This window comes from Fundulus heteroclitus, unplaced genomic scaffold (genome assembly GCF_011125445.2).
Source record: "Fundulus heteroclitus isolate FHET01 unplaced genomic scaffold, MU-UCD_Fhet_4.1 scaffold_56, whole genome shotgun sequence".
Lineage (NCBI taxonomy): Eukaryota > Metazoa > Chordata > Actinopteri > Cyprinodontiformes > Fundulidae > Fundulus > Fundulus heteroclitus.
This window is the reverse complement of record NW_023396989.1, coordinates 1,797,295-1,817,830: the sequence shown is the minus strand read 5'-3', so window position 1 is coordinate 1,817,830 and position 20,536 is coordinate 1,797,295. Positions and strand designations below refer to the sequence as shown.

Here is a 20,536-nt window from a genome sequence, read left to right as displayed (position 1 = left end):
GTATAACGTTAGCATTATTAAAGTTAGCATGCTAACTGTTTGCTTTTTTTCTTCCTGAATAGCGTTAGCATTATTAAAGTTAGCGTGCTAGCTGTGTTGTCTTTGTATCTTCTTGTATAACGTTAGCATTATTAAAGTTAGCATGCTAACTGTTTGCTTTTTTTCTTCCTGAATAGGGTTAGCATTATTAAAATTAGCGTGCTAACTGTATTTTCTTTGTATCTTCCTGAATAACGTTAGCATTATTAAAGTTAGCATGCTAACTGTGTTTTCTTTGTATCTTCCTGAATAGCGTTAGCATTATTAAAGTTAGCATGCTAACTGTGTTTTCTTTGTATCTTCTTGTATAACGTTAGCATTATTAAAGTTAGCATGCTAACTGTTTGCTTTTTTTCTTCCTGAATAGCGTTAGCATTATTAAAGTTAGCGTGCTAGCTGTGTTTTCTTTGTATCTTCTTGTATAACGTTAGCATTATTAAAGTTAGCATGCTAACTGTTTGCTTTTTTTCTTCCTGAGTAGGGTTAGCATTATTAAAATTAGCGTGCTAACTGTATTTTCTTTGTATCTTCCTGAATAACGTTAGCATTATTAAAGTTAGCATGCTAACTGTTTGCTTTTTTTCTTCCTGAATAGCGTTAGCAAGTTAGCGTGCTTGCTGTGTTTTCTTTGTATATTCTTGTATAACGTTAGCATTGTTAAAGTTAGCGTGCTTGCTGCGTACCAGGGTTATTGTCATGTTAACATGACCACGGCGATGCGAGTGTGCTAGCTGTTTACAATGGTATTCTTTTTTAACAGAAATTTGTAAAGTCATAGTACGTGATTAGGCCCCTTTAATACTTAATATTTGCCACTGCGTCTCAGGTGGTGGCAGGGTATCGTGACATGTGCCCCCCCCCCCCCCCCCCCAACCCCCCCCCCCCCCCCCCCCCCAGCGGGCTGCCTTGGACCACTTAAGGCAGGGCTGTTGGTGCCGGTCTCATGCCGAGGCTCTGACCCGATCTACACAGGATGGTGCTGCTCCTCTCCTCTGGCTCTATCATTGATTTGCTCTCTGCACGTCTCCTCTGGTAAACCTTTGGTGTCTTTGAGGCTGGAAGGCCTCCTCACCATCACCCTAATCTGTCAGAGTCGGGTCTGGACTCTGACCGGGCCGCTCCAGAACATTAAGATTATCAAACCTGTTGGTGAAGTTAGCATAGCCGTAAACCTGCCGGGTGTGAATAACCTCGGTCCCGCTTCCCCAGAACACACAAAGGTTCTGTTCCTGTTGCAGCAGCAGTCAGCCGGCGGACCTCTGCTGGTTCTGCCCAGGGTGGGTTTACAGTAAACAAGCGAACAGAGGCGCTCAGTGAGAGTTGTCTCCGGGCTGCTGCAGTGCATGCTGGGAACTAAAAACCACACAGTTCTCACTTCTGCTCCCAGACAGAGGCCTGAGTCAGCAGCTGCTTTCATGAGAAACTCAGCAGGTTCTGCTGACGGCCCGTTTGTTTCTGCAGCCGCTGCTTCACTGCTGCCTGGTTCTGGTAGCTCCCAGGTTCTGGTAGCTCCCAGGTTCTGGTAGCTCCCAGGTTCTGGTAGCTCCCAGGTTCTGGTTCTAGAGCAGAGAAAGGGAATGCCTGAACCCTGTTGGATGGAAATGACCCTTTCACAATAAAAGCTGCCAGGGAACAAAGGGAACCCACCAGAACCTTTCAGGTTCTGGTGGGTTCTGCTCACAGGCAAGAACTGGGTTCTGTTAGCCAATCAGAACCGTCTCTGTTTCCACTCGGCCCAGTTTTGGCTCTGTAAGTTCAGGTTCCTCCTGGAGGCCCGTTTGTTGGACTGAACCACCCGGGAAGGTTTGAGTGGTTCTGATCCGAACTCAGAGGTCCATACATGAGTTCTCTGTGACGGTTCTGGTCCGGTTAGCTCTGCTCCTTCCTTTGAGCGCGCTGGTTCTGCTCCACCTCCCTCAGCTCGTTGTCAGGTCCTCTCTGCTCCGCTGCCTCCGTCAGCCGAGGCGTCGGCACCAGCCACCTCTGACCCGGCCCGACCCGACCCGACCCGGCCCGGTCTGAGCAGGCTGCAGCAGTGACTGACAGCTGAGGGGCAGAACCTGCTTGGAGGATGGGAACGCTGCTGAAGTCAGCGGGTTTAATTATTAAAGGCGTCTGAAATGACTGATCAGAACCGACCCGGTACGCAGAGAGCTGCTATAAAAGGTTCTGATCCGTTCTCTTCATGAAAACTGTCAAAGTTTAACTGGAAAAAAGTTTTCCTGGACTTTTATGTGGAGTTTGTTACTGACGGCCATGGACTGTGAGGTTCTGCTGGGATGGTTCTGTTTTCACAGCTGCAGACGGGCCCACTGCTGGTTCCTGGGTCCATCTGGACCGTCCCGACCACTCTCTGATGGTTCTGATCCAGACCTCAGGAAACAACGCGCGGGTCTTTGAGAGAACATGGACCTGTAAAAAGTCTGTTAAATCGGTTCTGTTCAGCGAGGAAGCAGAACCAGGAGGTCCGGTTCCTCTAGCCGTGGTCCTTCAGGGTCCTCCGTGGGAACCGTGCCGTCTGGTCAGGTCTGTTTGGGTCAGAACGGTTAGAATCAGAGGTTCTGATGGTGTTTCTCTGTTTCATTGAACTGGAGCAGTCCAGAAACGGACCAGAACCGTGGTTCTGCCGTGTTCAGGCGTTGGTTGACTCGGACCTGCTTTGGTGATAAACTGGATTAGTTCATGTATACAGTTCAGCACTTAATTTTCTGAACACAAAAGAACTAGTTCAGTCTCACTTCCTGTTTGTTCTTTGAAGTTCTCCAAACCAGTTCTCCACCCAGATTTCCAAACTAGTTCTCTAAACCAGTTCTCTAAGCCAGTTCAACAGACCAGTTCTTTAAACCAGTTCTCCAAACCAGTTCAACAAACCAGTTCAACAAACCAGTTCAACAAACCAGTTCAACAAACCAGTTCTCCAAACCAGTTTAAACCAGTTCTCCAAACCAGTTCTCTAAGCCAGTTCAACAAACCAGTTCTCCAAACCAGTTCTCTAAGCCAGTTCTTTAAACCAGTTCTCTAAACCAGTTCTCTAAGCCAGTTCTCCAAACCAGTTCTCTAAGCCAGTTCAACAAACCAGTTCTCCAAACCAGTTCTCTAAACCAGTTCTCTAAGCCAGTTCTCCAAGCCAGTTCTTTAAACCAGTTCAACAAACCAGTTCTCCAAACCAGTTCTTTAAACCAGTTCCCCACCCAGTTCTTCAAACCGGTTATTTAAACCAGTTCTCCAAACCAGTTCTCTAAGCCAGTTCAAGTAACCAGTTCAACAAACCAGTTCTCTAAACCAGTTCTCTAAACCAGTTCTCTAAGCCAGTTCTCCAAGCCAGTTCTTTAAACCAGTTCAACAAACCAGTTCAACAAACCAGTTCTCCGACATAGTTCTCCAAACCAGTTCTCCACCCAGTTTTCAAACCAGTTCAACAAACCTGCGTGTTGGTGGAAGATTTAAGCCAGCTGTCCGAACCAGTTCACCAAACCAGTTTTCCACCGAGTTCTCTAAACCCGTTCTTCAACACAGTTCTCCAAACCGGTTCTCTGACCCAGTTGTCCAAACCAGTTCTCTGACACAGTTGTCCAAACCAGTTCTCTGACCCAGTTCTCTGACCCAGTTCTTCTCTGATTCTCTCAGCTGACGGATTCTTCTGCCTTAATCCTGATTTGATCTGTCACACATCCAGATCTGGCTCCAGCCTTCCTGTAAGCCAGTCTGGGAGGTCAGGAGAAGTTCTGGTGGTGCATTCAGAACCAGCAGAACCATCAGAGCGGACCTGTTGGGTTTATGTGTTGAAATGTTTGGGTGTAACAACAGGAACCAGCGGCTCCTTCCTGAACAGAACCGTTCTATGACGGCACAGAGCCGAGCTCGGTTCTGGTTCCCCTGGGAGGAACCAGATGGGTCTAAAGGTACCACAGAACCGCAGAACCAGCTGCCGTCTGAGCGGCAGGTCAAACGGGTCGGGAACCGGCAGCAGCTCTTTGTGCCTCTGCTGTGTCTCTGTGGGCGTGGCCTCCTCCGGCTCAATGGTCCCATCTTGATAAAGAGCTGATGTGATGTGGCTGCGTGCTGATTGGCTGTGAGGCCGCGTAGCTGCGTGCTGATTGGCCGGCGCTGCTTTGTTTACAGGTTGCCATGGGAGTGTGCAGACAAAGCGGCCTCTCTGGTGCCGGCGGGAGCCGTTAACCCTTCAGGAGCTCCCAGGAGAACCAGCAGAACCAGCAGAACCTCTGGTTCCCCGCAGAGCTGCAGGTCTGCTGCCGGTACCGACCCACTTCCTGTCTGGGGACGGAACCAGAACCGGATCTCAGCGGGTCCTGACCCGGTTCCACAAAAACACAAACAGATGCGCAGCTCCAGAGGAACCACTGAGGCGCTGGAGGCTCGGCCCGGGTCGGGTTTCCACCTGGAACCTCTCCTGCCTTGCTCATGGGCCATCGGGCAGGGTTGGGTGTTTTAACCCTCCACCAGAACCAACGAGTAGCTTTAAAGCTTTGTTGTGATTCATGTGATTCACAGAACTTTAGACCCAGCAGAACACGGCTCAGTGGTTCTGACCCGCTGAGAAACAGAACCTGTTCAGCTCCGCTTTGTTCTGCTGCACCTGTTCTGGTCCAGGGTTGGTGCTGAACGGGTCGGGCTTGGCGGGTCGGGTCGGGTCGGTTAATTATCCGGGTCCCAGCAGACGGAACCGGAGAAGGTTCTGTTGCTCATCGTCTCCTTCCAGGTGCAGACGATCCGATTCACCTGCTGAAAAAAACTCATTAAAGAACATTTTACTAACGTTTAGTTCCCTTCTGCAGTGGTGGGTGGTTCTGGTGGTTCTGGTGGACCTGGTGGTTCTGGTGGTTCTGGTGGTTCTGGTACCACTGCAGCAGCTGCGGGTCTCCGGGGTGAATTAGCGGGCGGCCAGAAATAACCCGCTGAAAGTTGAGACCCTCCCAGCTGCTGTCTGCTCCTTCAGATCTGCCGGGTCGGACCAGAATCCGGGTTTGGAAAGTTCTGGGTCCAGCTGCAGCTGTCAGCGCCGTGACCCGCTGCTGACCTCGGCGCCGGGTTCTGAAACACGTCAGCTTTACTGGACTCTAAGCGTCGGGTTCATTGTTTCTGGTTCTGTCAGACCCTACCAGAACCTACCAGAACCCGGGATGTCCGTTCCTCGTGGTTCTGTGGTTCTGTGGTTCTGTTGTCGCTGTGAAACCTGCTGAGGTCCATCAGAACCGGCGGGCCCGACTTTGTGGGTGTTGACACCGACGCTCAAAGATCCCACACAATCTGGAGCAGTGAACGCACCGCGGGTTCCAGCTCTGACCTCTGACCTCTGCTGAGGCTGCTGGTTCTGACCTGGCCCAGATCGCTTCAGCTCTGAGCCTTCCTCCACAGAACCGTGACGCCCTCTGCTGGAGAAACACCTCCTCTGCACCCCCAGCTCCCTACCTGAACCAACCAGAACCAGCTGATCCAGAACCAGCTGATCCGGTACCAGCTGATCCAGAACCAGCTGATCCAGAACCATCTGCGTGAAATGTTCTGGTTCTGACTTGGGTCACAGGAACATTTTTCTGGGGAAAGAAGCCCGGTGACTGGAGCTGTAAACCCAGTTGGACCTGACGTCTCAGCCGGTTCTGGTCCAGATCTGGGCCGGTCCAGCTCCTCTGACCCGGGATTACCAGCCTGCAGACCGATCGGCTCTGTGTGGTGCCAGATTGGACCTGCTGCGGGTCGGTTCTAGTCCAGAACCCTCATTTAATGCCTCGGCTGGCGCTGCTCAGCTTTTAGAACCCGGCTGGGTTCCTTTGCTCCTCCAGGAATTAGCCAGGTCCCTCTGTCACGTCTTCAGTCGGTCCACAATGCTGTGTGAATCAATCGGTGGCGGTTCTGAACACCTTGGGTCGATCCAAAAGTAGGAACAACCTGATGGTTCTGCACCCCCCCCCCCCCCTCACACACACACCACCCTGCCTCACCCACAGGCCAATAAATACATAAATAAATAAATAAAATAAAAAGGGGGGGGGTGATTACTAGTGACAGTATTTGTTGTTTTATTTCCTATTAATACATGTTAAATTAAAATGTCAGACATTGAGTGGTCTGCTGTATCCTGAGGACCTACAGGGTCAGAACGCCGTCAGAAGGGACGCCGTGTAGCGTGATGTCATCAGGAACGTGACGCTCCGACCCCAAGGAAGGGTGGGGGGGGGGTTCTCAGTGGTTCTCAGTGGTTCTCAGTGGTTCTCAGTGGTTCTGGAGCTTTAGAAGCTGGAACATCTGCTGTTTCCAGCTCTTCTGAAATGTAATGTTCCTGTGTGTCCCATTTGACCTGCGGGCCGTTTCTGACCCCGTCTACCTGCCATCTCCTCAGACGTGAAGGGGCCCCCGGCTCACCGCTTCTCCTGCGGTCAGAGTCCCTACACGGACGGCGCCGCCTGGGACAGGAAGTTCTGCATCCTGACGGACAGCCAGCTCATCCTGCTCAACAAGGACGAGGAGGTGCGGACCCCCCCCCCCACCCCCCAACCCCCCCCCCACCCCGACCCCCAACCCGCTCTAACCTCCTCCTCCTCCTCCCCTGCAGGTCACAGGAGAACCCCAGGAGGCCCCGGCGGACTCCTCCAGGGCCCGGAGCCTCCGCAGGACCGTCAGCGTCCCCTCAGAGGGACAGTTCCCGGAGTTGCAGCCAGAGGGCGCCGTCGTGCTGGGTAAGGCCCGGTTCCTGCAGGAACAGGGTTCTGACTGGATCACTGAGGGTCGGTTCCAACATGAGCCGGTACCTTCAGAACCTTCAGAACCTTCAGAACCTCCACACACAGACATCTGCCAAACGTTGCTTTCTAACTCAAAGGTTGGGTTCCTGGAACCTCCGGATGACTTCCAGCTGTAGGGAACGTTCTGGGAGAACATTCATTAAAGGCGCTGACCCGTCTGCTTCTGACCACACCTGATCACACCTGATCACACCTGACCACACCTGACCATACCTGACCACACCTGATCATACCTGACCACACCTGACCATACCTGATCATACCTGACCACACCTGATACCTGACCACACCTGACCACACCTGACCATACCTGACCACACCTGATCATACCTGACCACACCTGATACCTGACCACACCTGATGGTTCTGTTGTAGTTCTAAACTAACAGGAGGAACTCTGCCATGCTTTAAACCTCCAGAGGACTTTATGTGACACGTTTAGATGCAGGATGTTGATTCCTGCCTCTTCATTGATGAAGAGAGACACCGGGAGCTTCTCCTTTCAGTAACTTTGACTGTTCAACAGGTGAGTTAGCTTGGCTCTAGGTGGAGGTATTCCTCCATGATGCGTTCAGGGGCAGCCTGTAATTTAGTTTAGATCTAAACGGAGGTTTTCCTCCATGATGCGTTCAGGGGCAGCCTGTAATTTAGTTTAGATCTAAACAGGTTTTCCTCCATGATGCGTTCAGGTGCAGCCTGTCATTTATTTTAGATCTAAACAGGTTTTCCTCCATGATGCGTTCAGGGACAGCCTGTAATTCAGCAGCCCAGTGTGTGGTCTCAGTGAGGAATGTCAGAGGACAAAGCGTCCTGTGTCCGTCCCACTGACCCCCCCCCCCCCCCCCCCACCCCCTCCCCTGTGGGACAGACGAGCCGAGGGGATTCCCACACAGAGCTGCAGGGGTCCTGACCCGCTTTCAGAGGGAACACTGAGTCGCTGATGATGTCATCGGTCCGCCTCACAGCCTGGCTCCGCCCCCTTTAGCCCCAGCAGCAGGTTATTTATATGCTAATCTGGCCTCACAGCCCAAACTGCCAGTTTGAACCGGGTTCTACTGGGTTCTACTGGGTTCTGCTGGTTCTACTGGGCCGCGCTGATGCAGCGTCCAGCGCTGTCTGCCCAGTTCTGCTGGGTTCTACTGGTTCTGCTGGGTTCTACTGGTTCTACTGGGTCTTTGGGTCAGAATGGTCTGTGCTGGACTTTAACTGAGTTGGAGAGCCAGTTTAGTTCTGAGCTTCCCTGGGCAGAACCGGTATGAACCAGTTGATAGTGGGTCGGTGTTTGGGACCGGGTCGGTTCTACAGGTTCTACTGGGTTCTTCTGGTTCTACTGGGTTCTACTGGGGTGGCTGCGGGTTTATCCAGGACTTTTAATCCACCTTAACTCTGAGTTCAGCACCACAGGGTTCCCCGCTGGGTGTGAAGTGGGACCAGAGCTGTGGTTCTGGGCGTGGCGCCGGTCCAACACCAGGTTCTGTGGGACCAGAAGTGTGGTTCTGGGCGTGGCGCCGGTCCAACACCAGGTTCTGTGGGACCAGAGCTGTGGTTCTGGGCGTGGCGCCGGTCCAACACCAGGTTCTGACGGCTTTTCACGCAGACCGGATCATTTCAGGTTTATTGCTGTTAAACCGGTTTCATTCTGGTTCTAATCGGCCCGTTTGAACTCGGTGCCGCTGGTTCCCAGATAAAATGTTCTGACTCCTGCTGGTCTTGCTTTGTTTGGATTTTCTCTGGACCGGACCAGAACCAGCCATTCAGGACCAGAACCAGAACCAGAGCATCAGAGCAGGGCCCTGAATCTTCCTCCTCCTGTAGCTGCAGTCCAGCAGCAGCTCAGGTGTAATTTCAGCTCCTGGTCTGATTACAGCGTCTGACCGTCAGGGTGTCCCACAACAAACACTATTCCTCCTCTTCCTCCTCCTGCTCCTCTTCCTCCTCTTCCTCCTCCTCCTCCTGTTCCTCCTCCTCCTCCTCCTCTTCCTCCTCCTGGATGATGAGGCTGAACGCTCGCTCTAAAGCAGCATCTAGTTGCTGTTCTTCAGTTAAATCTACAGACAAGCTGCAGCTTTTCTTCTTCCTCTCTTTTAAATAAAGTTTTTTCTCTACAGAACCAACAGAGACCAGCTTTAACTAAACAAAAAGTTCCAGACAGTAAAAATCTACATAACTGAGACATTTGACTCATGTTCTTCAAATCATCCCAACGTGGAACGTTCCAGGTGAGGTTCTGACGGTACCAACGGGCCTGTGGCTGCACAGTGGGACCTGCAGGAGGATAAATGAGGCAGGAAGGAACCGGGGACGGCTTTATAGATGAAAATGAGATCTGAACGGTTCTGGACCTGAATGCTCCGTGATGGACCGGGCCCAACGTCTGCCTTCATAGAGTCTGACGGACATGAAGATGCTTCCTGCTCTGGAAGAGAAGCTCGTTACCAGAGGAGCTTTCCTTCTGCTAGCTACCAGCGCGACCTTTGACCCATCAGCGTTTAGGACCAGTCAGGTGAAGGACGGCGGCCTGCAGGCGCAGCAGTCACAGTTTCACTGTGGTGGAAAACCACAGAGTCGTCAGCGTAGAACACGCTCTGCATGCTGGGAAACCCCCAGTTCTCAGTCAGACGCCGCGTCACGCTCAGCCCGACCAGAACCAGAACCAGAACCCAGAACCAGAACCCAGAACCAGAACCCAGAACCCAGGTTCCCCGAGCAGCCTGGAAACAAATGGAAACGTGTTGTTACCTCCAGGAGAAGAAATGGACACAGAACCTCACGTTCAAAGCCTGAAATCTGGATTTCTAAAGCTAAATTACTGCAGGAATCAGAGAGAATCAGTTTTAGTTCTGACAGCTGGAGGTTTGGGTTCACTCATTAACTCGCTGTGGGAAGCTACAGACTTCCTGGTTACTCAACTGGAACTATTTTTATTTATTTACAGTACACAGTACACCTCAGCACGAGCAGCATAGTAAAAGCATAAAAACGACAAGTGTCATGCATTATTAGAAAGGAGGTGAAAACATTTGATAGAAACAGAATAAAGCATCGTTAATAAAAAATTAAACATGGAATAATTACAGTAACGGGTTGGAGAGGAGTCACACATTCATAGCTTAAGATCATCTTTAAGGTTTGAGCCAAAAACATCCGCCGTCATCCTGACCCGATGTCAGAAACCTCAACAGGAAATGAGAATAATCTGCATTTTAACCCGGAAACGTAATAATTCAGAAATGTGCTGAACCTTGACAGGAAAGAGAGATTCGGACCTAGGAACCTGTGGAGGTTCTCTTCCTGGACCCATGAAAACTGCTGCAGGGATCTCTGGGAAAGTCTGGAAGATGAGAAATATTTCTCTAATTTAGCGTTTGATGACAGCGTTATGTTTATTGCTGCTGTCTGTGAGTAATTCATGGTAAAAGCTGAGCAGCATCTGTGCTGTAAATCAGGTAAACTTTATGAGCTGACTGGGTGACAGCCAGCTAATGCTAACCTGTGTTGACAACCTGTGAAAATGTCATTATGTGAATAGAATAAAAATCCATACGTGGATCAGTTGATTAAAACAAGAGACAAATAGAATCAAATTAAAATTGCTATTATGAAAGCCTTTAAACCATAATTTAAATATGTGGTTTCAAACAGTTGAATATGTCAGAAAGTAATAAAACAAAGACGATTTTAACGCTGAAAGCGCATTAATCTTTATCCTGAAATGAAACGCCCCAATGTTCCTGCCTGCTGGGCTCTTATTGTGAAGGTCCAGACTGCAGGGCTCTTATTATGAAGGCCCAGACTTCCGGGCTCTTATTGTGAAGGTCCAGACTGCAGGGCTCTTATTGTGAAGTTCCAGCCTGCCGGGCTCTTATTGTGAAGGTCCAGACTTCCGGGCTCTTATTGTTGCTAACATAGACATAATATAAGATGTCTATGGTTGCTAAGGCCCAGACTTCCTGGCTCTTGTTGTTGCTAAGGCCCAGACTTCCGGGCTCTTATTGTGAAGGTGTGAGCGGAAGTGAGCTTGCCGGTCGGCGCAGTCTGGACGGCTGAATGAATGCGGCTCCGGTTCGGGACATGTCCGGACTTCGGTTCTGATGGAGCTGCTCGGTGAGTCCCGACATGTTCGCTGCTCCGGGCCCGGCGTTCGGTCACCGGTGCGCGGCAGCCTCTGCGGCCGGCTCCGGGCTCCTCTCCTCCGGCTGCTCGGCGCTGAGCCGCCGCTGAAGGAGTTGGTGTCCCGGGCTGCAGGAACCTGCCGCAGAAACGGAACCGAACTGAGCCGGTACCGGTACCGGTCAGGATTTGGAGTAAAACCGTTGCCAGTCTGAACTAGCGGTTGTCCAGCCGACTGATCCGGATCAGAACCGAATTTGGGGTTAAAGCCGAGCCGCAGAACTTTAGTCCGTTTGTTGTTGTGGGAGTTCTGCTGGATTTAATAAAGTTTTCCTGCTTCGGTACCAGTTGGACCCGTAATCTGACTGTTACTGGACCGCATTTGTCCGGTTCGGTTAGTTCTGTTCGCCAGGTAGAAAAAATCTCAACGGGTTTAAATCCAGGTCGGTTCGGTTCGGTGTGATGGTCTAAAACTTTACTGAAGGATTTTAGTCCAGGTCGGTTCTGGAAAGGTTCTGGACTGATGTTAGTGTTCCTTGAGGAAAGGAGCATCATCATCAGTCCATGTGGCTCCTGTCTGGTGCTGTCCTGGTTCTGACCCACTTTATCCCGGGTTATTCTGGGCTTAACTCAAGTTTAACCTGATTTATTGTCCTGGTTTTATTCTGTTTCTAATCCCGGCTTTATTCTGCAGATAAATCCTGGTTTAATGTCAGGTTCTGATCTGAATGTTTTCCTGGTTGTTTTTATCCCTGGTGACTTTATTCAGATTTTATTTTCACTATTTGGAGTCTTTGGGGATTTTTTTAACTATCTGAAGTCCAGACAGAGATTGTTGATACAGCTTAAATAACGTTAAATAATGTTAATATTAAAAAGTTCATCCAGATTTATTTTAAATCAATCCTACTTTAATCCAGATTTTTTTTAAATCTGAGGCAGAATTGATCTCATTTTATTAGCATACAAAGCTTTATTTTACTTTATGAATGTTACAAATTAGGAATGAAAGTTATTAAGTCTGAATTTGATGGAGATTAGGGATCGATTAACGATTAATTGATAGGCAGCTATCTCCCTTATACCTGAGATTTATCTTTACATAACATGGAGTGATTTATACAATATGCTACATTTAAAAAAGCACATTATTATATTTTAACAATTTATTGTGTCCCATGTGTCACCATATACCTTTATGCACATTTTCCTCCTTTTGTTTATTAAGCCGATGTGTGACAAGTGAATTTCTCCACTGTGAGATCAATAAAGCTTATCTTATCTTATCTTATCTTATGTATTAAATACTGACGGAATAAACAAAAAGAATGTGTTTTGTCACACATTAGTAAACTTTTCTGGACTAGGTGACTACAGCTTCATTATAAGAGAAACATATTTATACAATCTAACAAAAGGGGAACCTATGAGGTGAATAGAAACAAATGAGATGAATAAAATATGTAAAACCTGATGATCTTTAGGAAAGTCGCCACCATCAGCCGTGATTTAAACGTCTTTTTCTACCGTGTTGCAGTATTTAGCAGCATGTTCTCCACTTTTGTTGTCCTCGCCTTCCTAACACTTTGGCCAGTTTTGGTTGAGAAGCTGCCGCTGCTCCGCCATGCAGCACGGTCAAATGTCGCCATTCAGGTGGGAACTTAAGGAGCTTCAGTGTTTATATTTAGAAACAGAACCATGGAGTATTTTTACGTTCAGTAAACGGTGTAAAATACTCACACTGGACTCTGATTGGACCGTCTCACTGTTGTGGCGCCTCCACCATGATTACTTCTCTCACAACTCCTGTGGTGTGGCTCCGCTTAATGATGAGTGGCGCCCTCTTGTGGCTGGTGGCCACACTACAGCGCTGAATGAAGGTCCGTCTGGTGCAGGTCGATGCTGATGTGCTAAAACGATTTAGCTTTTCCTTTTTTGTGAAACCGGTATGAAACTATAACTTCACTAGATGCTCCACATTCCTCACTTTAATGCATGGGAACGCTGCAGTATTTTGTTCTTACTAAAACTATAATTTTATTCTCATAATTTCCAAAAATAAAAATAAAAGTTTGGTTACCCCTGGCGAGGTGGATGTTATCAGTTAATCGAATAGAAGGAACTTTAATCTAATTAACCATTAATCAACAATCATAACTCGTTTGTTTGCATCCGCAGCCCAAACTCTGAGTAACAGAACAGAAAGAGCTTAAACCGTCTCCTCCTCCTCCTCTGACCGATCCAATAGAACCCGAGCGTTCAGAACCAGAACCGGACCCCCAGCTGCTCTCGTTGCGTCAGAGTTTCATGACGTGGAAACGTCCCGTAACAGCTGAAATCTGCTCATCTGGTTTCTGCCTCCGTCCTCCTCAGCCAGGTGTGACGCTCCGCTCTCCTGACAGCCAATCACAGCACATGTCGGCTGTGGCTAAAGGTGTGTCCTTCCTGATCTGATGTCAGCTTCAGGGCGTGTTTACTCTCCGTCCAGCTGACAGCAGCTCTCTGCAGGGAAAGCACACTCCAGCTCGCCGCGGCTCTAAACCTCAGGTACTCTTCACCTTTACCAGATACCGCCGCCGTTTGCTCAGCCCAGCAGGGACTGGGTCCTTTGGATCAGTCTGCTTCTGTCTGGATCACCTTTGTGGTGACGTTTACCTGCAGGATGTTTACCTGCTGAGTTCAAGCAGCCCGTGATGCTGCAGGCCGGCTCTTCTCCGCAGCCTGACGTTCACTTTCAGTTTGTTTCAGAGCTGATCTCAGTTCAGTTTCAATCAGCTTTGTTAATTAATTCAGAGGAATGTCTGCAGAGGCAGAAGCCGAGCCGGTTTCTTTCAGTCAGAAGACATTCTTTGAATATTTGTTGTGAAAGCTGAGCTCTGTCAGGTTCGCTGGTATGAACGAGGAGGAGGAGGAGGAGGAGGAAGAGGAGGAGGAGAGCTGCCGTTTGTTTCTTACGCCGCTGAGCAACGACGTCCTCCAGAGTATCCAGAGGACGAAGGTTCACTAAAGTTCATGAGAAACGCAGCAGATTGGTGACTAAAATGCTCGTTCAGGTGTTTCTCAGGTAGAGGATTTCTTTTTCATCCAAGCAGTTTGCTATGTTAGAGTGAAACGTACCAAAGATGTCACATTAAATTAACACATGTAGCGTTCTAACATTCAAATAAAAAATGTCAACATTAACATGTAGTGTGCCGCATTTACGCGCCAAAGTTGGCAGTAAACATACCAAGCAAGACACCAAATATAACTTCTTTAGTAATCTAACATTGGTACCATATTTAGCAAACTGCATTAGCATTCCAAACTTAGTATTAAAAATATTAAATACTAGCTAAGGTAGCATGCTAGCATTAGAATAGAATAGAATTGAATAGAATTTAACTCTATTGTCATTGCACTGTCACAAGTACAAGCAACTAAATATGTTCTCTGCTTTTAACCCATCCCCTTGGGGAGCAGTGGGCTGCCATGTGAGGCGCCTTGGGAGCAATCTGGGGTTAAGGGTCTTGCTCAGGGACCCAGAGTGCAGGCAGTGGTGATCAAACCGGGGACTTGCATCCTTCTCTGAGTGCAAGCGCGCTGCTCTAACCACTAGGCCACCACTCCCCTTATTTATTTTTATTTAGCATAAAAAGAAAAAAAATTATTCCAATAGGATAAAGTATAAAAGAATAGGAATACAACCTTTAGGTAAATGCTAACCCCAAAGCTAACAAAAAAACATTCCAATGATGGCCTAGTTAGCATAGGTAGCACGCTACGTTTTAAACAGCGATGTAGCCTAAAACGTAGCTTGGTTCTAAACATTAAAACATTTAGACTATGACACACCTCTCTACCGTTAACATTTTGCTGTCCATAAAACCTGGACCACAGTATGCTATTGCTACCATAAGCTATATTATTAGCACTGTGGCTAGCTTTAGCATAAAACATACCAAAGATAACATATTTAGCACATATACATTAGCATATGATAATGTAGCACAACAAATGTTCTTTAAAATACCAGAAATGACCTGTTTGTTGTGATATATTCTAACTCTGACTTTAGCATTACGCTGTGTGACAGAGGGCTACGTTAGCATGCTGTGGTCGGCATGAAACGTGACAAAGGTCGTGCTGCTACAGGAATCTGTTCAGTTTATTATGGCGTGACAGTGGAGCGCGTCCTGGAAACAAACGTGGCTAACCACTGTTAGCGTTAGCGCTGCCAGCTGCCCCGTATCTTTATTGTCCCGGTGAAGACGTCCGGTGTTTTGGAGAATCTGTGAATGACTGAATGTAGTTTAAAGCACTTTGGGGTCCTGAAGCTGTGATAAAGCACTATATAAGTGCAGGTCACTTTTTACCATTTTACCATTTAATAGATAACAACTCAGAGTTATTATTATGCCAACGTGAATCCTCTCTTAAAAAATACATTAGACAACGTTAGCATGCTAAGGCTGACATCTCCGGCGAGTTATTGGGATTTTCAGTCACAAATGAGCTGAAATAATTTCCTTATTGTTTAAAATATTGAATGTATCATCCAAGCATTTATCTAGATGGAAAATATCTTAAAGTTCAGAGAAGCGTCTGGATGACAGGAAGGAAACGCATCCAAGACCGGATCAGGAGTTTCTAATCGACGGCCTGCAGCGTTTAGACGCTGCCTGAGGTGCAGTCTGAGGGGAGGAGGCTCACTAAGGTGCAGTCGCTGTTTCTACTCCACCCTCAGACACAAAGGTTTGCTGTCAGCAGCCGAACGCTCAGCCATTCTCAATGAACCAACAGGAGTGTCTCAGACATTCCTGCCGCCGCGGTCTGGTGACATCACCGCTCCCATTCATCCTGTCTGGGTTACGGCTCCGCCCACGCCCAGGTTCAGAGGGAACCAGGTGAAGGTTCAGGTAAAGGTTCAGGTAAAGGTTCAGGTAAAGGTTCAGGTGAAGGTTCAGGTAAAGGTTCAGGTGAAGGTTCAGGCTTTCAGTGTGGGAACACTTCTAATTTAACACAGAGAAGGAAGCCGTGTTCTGCTGGTAGTTACAGGTGGAGCTGGTCAGCAGGTGTGTTCTCCAGGTCTGGACAGGTGGAGTGATGGTTTTTACCTGGTGAAAGATGGAGATCAGGGTGGAGAAGATCCTGCCTCTGATCACCTGCTGCTAACGAGGCTGAAACCAGAGAAAGGGTGAAATCATCAGCTCACAGTTATACTTCCTGAAATGATGAACTAAAGTAGATTATAAAGGTTTAGATTATAAAGGTTTAGATCAACCAAGTCACGTTATTTTTTTATAATTGCCGTAAGTGAACTTCCTGTAACTGGTTCTGGTGGCTAACATCAGAACCAGAGGAAAGACGTCAGACTTTATGATCCGGGTCATTTCCTGCAGACGATCTCGTCTGGTTCTGAGCTCGTCAGAACCAGACGGGCCTCGGTCAGTTTTCAGCCTGAGTTTTCTCAGCATGTTCAGTTGGACCTGGATCTGAACTCGCCGTTTCGGACCCACATTCCTGAGCGGCGCCGAGCCAAAACCACCTGGAGCTATTTCTGGGTGTTTGTCTGCAGACAGGGACGTAATGACGGGTTCTGCTTCTGGTGAGGTTTGCTCCACCTGCTGACGCTCCGTTCTCTGACCACCGGGTTCTGGTGCCGTTCATCACAGTTTCTGGGATGTTCTGGAAGAATCTCGGACCTGCAGTCTCTGCTGCTGGCCTTAGATGGACGGGTCTGCAGCAGAACTTTGGGTTTTTCTCCTGTAAAAATCCTGGGTTCTGTTTCTGGGTTAGAACTAACTGATGGGTCAGACGTCGGTTCCAGGAATGTGATCAGTTAGAACGTGTCGGTTCTCCAGAACCAGCAGCCTCTCAGTCAGCGGTTCTGGCTCTCCGGTCCTTTCCGGCAGGCGGATGGAGGAGCTTCTCCGTCACCTGATAACGTCCTCTCTGAGCTCCTGGTCTATTCTTAGCCTCGCTCCCGCGGGTCCTTCCGGAAAGCTTCGTGGCTGCAGACCGACACGTGAGCGCCGGCAGCATCAGAACCGCTCAGCGCCAGGAAACCGTCCAGGAAGAGGACATGTGGAAGAACTGATCAGACAGCCGGTGTCCTCTGGTCCACTGCAGTGAGGACAGGTTCTGTTCTCCCAGCAGATCTAACAGAACATTTCTCCTCATTAAACCACAGAGACGAGGTTGTTGTCTGGGCCGTCAGGGCGTGGCGTCCACTGCAGCGCCACCTACCACTGGCTTTGGGTCGTGCTGTTTGACCCCAGCTCTGAATTATCCTCAGATCATTGTTACGCCCGTAAATGTTAATTTCTGGACTTCCTGCTGTAATCGGGTTTTAATCGGACCAGGAGCAGAGGGAACACTGCAAGAGCAGTCCCCATTAAAACGGTTTTACTTGTGTTTTAAACAAGATAAAATGGCTACAAATCTCATTTTAACTGGCTTTAGCTCTTTAACCTAGCAGCTAACGCAGCTAGCATGAATAGCAGTCCCTGTTAAACAGATTTACCCCTATTTTAAACAAAGAATAAAATGGCTACAAATTTAATTTTAACTGGCTTTAGCTCTTTAACCTACAGCTAACGCAGCTAGCATGAATAGCAGTCCCCGTTAAACGGATTTACTCATGTTTTAAACAAACATTAAATGGCTATAAATCTCATTTCAACCTGGCTTAAGTGCTGTATCATAGCGGCTAATGCAGCTAGCATGAATCGCAACAAAGACAAATGTCTAGGGATTTCATTATAAACTGGATTTAACGCTGTATCCTAGCAGCTAACGCAGCTAGCTTGAATAGCAGTCGCAGTTAAACAGATTTTACTTGTTTTTTTAAACAAAGATTAATGGCTACACTTTTTATTTTAAACCGGATTTAGCTTTGTATCCTAGCGGCTAATGCAGCTAGCATGAATAGAAGTCCCCATTAAAACACTTTTACTCGTATTTTAAACAAAGATAAAATGTTTACAGGTTTTATTTTAACCTGGCTTTAGCTCTGTATCCTAGCAGCTAATGCAGCTAGCATGAATAGCAGTCACTGTTAAACAGATTTACTCGTATTTTAAGATAAAAGGGCAACAATTTAAATTTTAATCTGGCTTTAGCTCTGTATCCTAGCAGCTAATGCAGCTAGCATGAATAGCAGTCCCCGTTAAACAGTTTTACTTGTGTTTTTAAAGACAGATAAATGGCTACAGGTTTTATTTTAACCTGGCTTTAGCTCTGTATCCTAGCAGCTAATGCAGCTAGCGTGAATAGAAGTCCCCATTAAAACACTTTTACTCGTATTTTAAACAAAGATAAAATGTTTACAGGTTTTATTTTAACCTGGCTTTAGCGCTGTATCCTAGCAGCTAATGCAGCTAGCATGAATAGCACGTGTGTCATGAGAGGATCCAGTTTTCTGGTTCCTGATCCAGCAGGTTCAGCCTTCCTGTTACCTGCCTGACCAGTCTTCGTTGAGCAGCATCTTCCGCACTGAAGAGTGTGACCTGGCTGCTCTCACGGTGAATCTGCTGACCTCTGACCCAAATGTTACAGGAGGTTACCAGGAGGCATCAGTGTGGTTCTGGTCACATGGTACCAGGGTTAGCGGTTCTGTTGGTGTAACAAAGCGACCAGTGTGGCTCTGACCCGGTCAGTGAGACTGACGGTGAGGCGCTGGGCTCATGTCTGCAGCCCCCAGAGCTGCGTCCCACATCAGGAGGCTGAGAGGAACCTGATCAGCAGGAGGAGGAGGAGGAGGAGGAGGAGGAGGAGGAAGGGGAGGATTGATTGGATAAATGCGGTAAAGCCTGGAGGGTTAGAGTTGCTGCTGAGTGAAAGGAGGAGGCTGCGGTGCTGAGGAGGGAGAGGCAGGATGGAGGCTGTCGACGGGACCAAGACGGATGTCTGCAGCTTAACCTGATTGGCTGGCAGGCGGCGGCCGCTCCGGCCAATCCCGTCTGACCCTGTGTGTGTGTGTCCTCTCCTCAGATGATGGGGAACAGCTGCGATCGAGGTATGTTTCTGTCATGTGACCGGGCCGCCGTACTTCCTGCAGCATGCTGCCTGAACTTCTGTCCGGGACGAAGAGCAGCGATGGCGGCCGTGTCTGGGACCGCCGTGGCGTCTCTTTCTCCTCCATCAGCTGTCTGTGCGCATGAAAGTTTGCTTCCCTGCAGCGCTGCGCCCATGCAGCGCATGCAGCGGGCGTCCTGCTGCAGCTGGAAGCCGATCCGGCTCTCTGCTGCATGCTGCGCTGGCTGCAGCGCGTCATGCTCCCCGGCATGTAAACATCCTGCTGCTGACCGGACCGTCCTGCTGCTGACCGGACCGTCCTGCTGCTGACCGGACCGTCCTGCTGCTGACCGGACCGTCCTGCTGCTGACCGGACCGTCCTGCTGCTGACCGGACCGTCCTGCTGCTGACCGGACCGTCCTGCTGCTGACCGGACCGTCCTGCTGGTCCCTCCTGGAGGTGCACCAGCAGCCGGTCGGCTCAGGACGGATCATTTCATGGCTGCTCATCTTCCATGTCGCTCCGTACGTTCAGTTTGAAACGGTTTCACGCAGCGTCCTGCAGCTCAGACCCAGATTTAGGAGGAGAACTCTGGTTTGGGGATAAAATTAGTTTTAATTTATCTAAATACTCTGAGGAGTCCAACGAGGGATTTCTGCTGGGCGGAACCGGCACAACCAGAACTGGACCGGTTCTTTACTCCCAGACTCTGAGTGTCCATGTGGACCTGGAGAAGCTTTGAGCCAGACTGGACCTCCGTAGACAGAGGAACCGTCTACATCAGCTGGTCTGAGATTCACCAGGAGATCATCAGACCAGCTGGACCTTGGTTAGGGTTAGGACCCAGGAACGCAGAACCGGATCCATGCAGCATGTTGCTAACGGCGACCATCATTACACCTAAAGACTGTTTTATTGAAAAAATGAAGAGGTCGTTAATGCTGGTTTCCAGGTTGGTTAAACGTCAGCAGAAGATCCGTTTGTTGATCTCAGAGGCTGAGGGTCCAGCAGGAGGAGCAGAGCTGCTCTGGGTGTTGGACTTTCAGGAACCAGCAGCTCTGAGCGGTCCATCTGTCCATCTGTCCATCTGTCCATCTGTCCTCAGTCTGGTTGTCCTCCAGAGATGCTGCAGCTGATGGTGGCTGCACTACCTGCTTACGCTGAACTTTGTCTCTCTGTCTCTGCAGAAGCGTCTTCGGAGCGGTCTCCGAGGAGGAGGAGCATTTCTGGTCTTGGCGGCTCGGAGAAGAACATCGCGGTCGACAATCCCAACTCTTCTCCTTTCAGAGTGCCGGTGAGTTTGAGAAGAAGCGTTGGTTTATATCATTGCTGTTAGCCGCCAGCTCTGATTGGTACCGCGGCAGAACCCGGTCACCAGGCCGTCTCTGTGATGCTGAGTTTTGACCAGACGGTGTTAGCTTATGTCGTCCAGGAGGTTTCCTGACCTTTATTACGTTCCTCTATCAGTGTGCGAGCGTTAGCCTGTGGTGTTAGCTTATAGCATTAGCTTGTGTCGTTAGCTTATAGCATTAGCTTGTGTCGTTAGCTTATATAATTAGCTTTTGGCGTTAGCCTGTGGTGTTAGCTTATAGCATTAGCTTGTGTCGTTAGCTTATATAATTAGCTTT

At 48.8% G+C, this 20,536-nt stretch overlaps 1 protein-coding gene across 6 annotated transcripts in view; it reads left to right on the top strand.

Moving 5' to 3' along the window:
* Positions 1-20,536, top strand: part of rasal2 (RAS protein activator like 2) — a 57,714-nt gene that overhangs the window by 11,785 nt on the left and 25,393 nt on the right. For 4 of the 6 annotated variants that reach the window (XM_036132891.1, XM_036132889.1, XM_036132888.1 and 1 more), the window contains exons 2-4: positions 6,398-6,525; positions 6,611-6,734; positions 20,096-20,202. In XM_036132891.1, the coding sequence (XP_035988784.1) occupies positions 6,398-6,525; positions 6,611-6,734; positions 20,096-20,202 (359 nt within the window). Of the gene's footprint in view, positions 1-6,397; positions 6,526-6,610; positions 6,735-10,768; positions 10,905-18,884; positions 18,910-20,095; positions 20,203-20,536 lie in introns of those variants that run through there. The other 2 variants (XM_036132892.1, XM_036132893.1) reach the window with 2 other exon arrangements.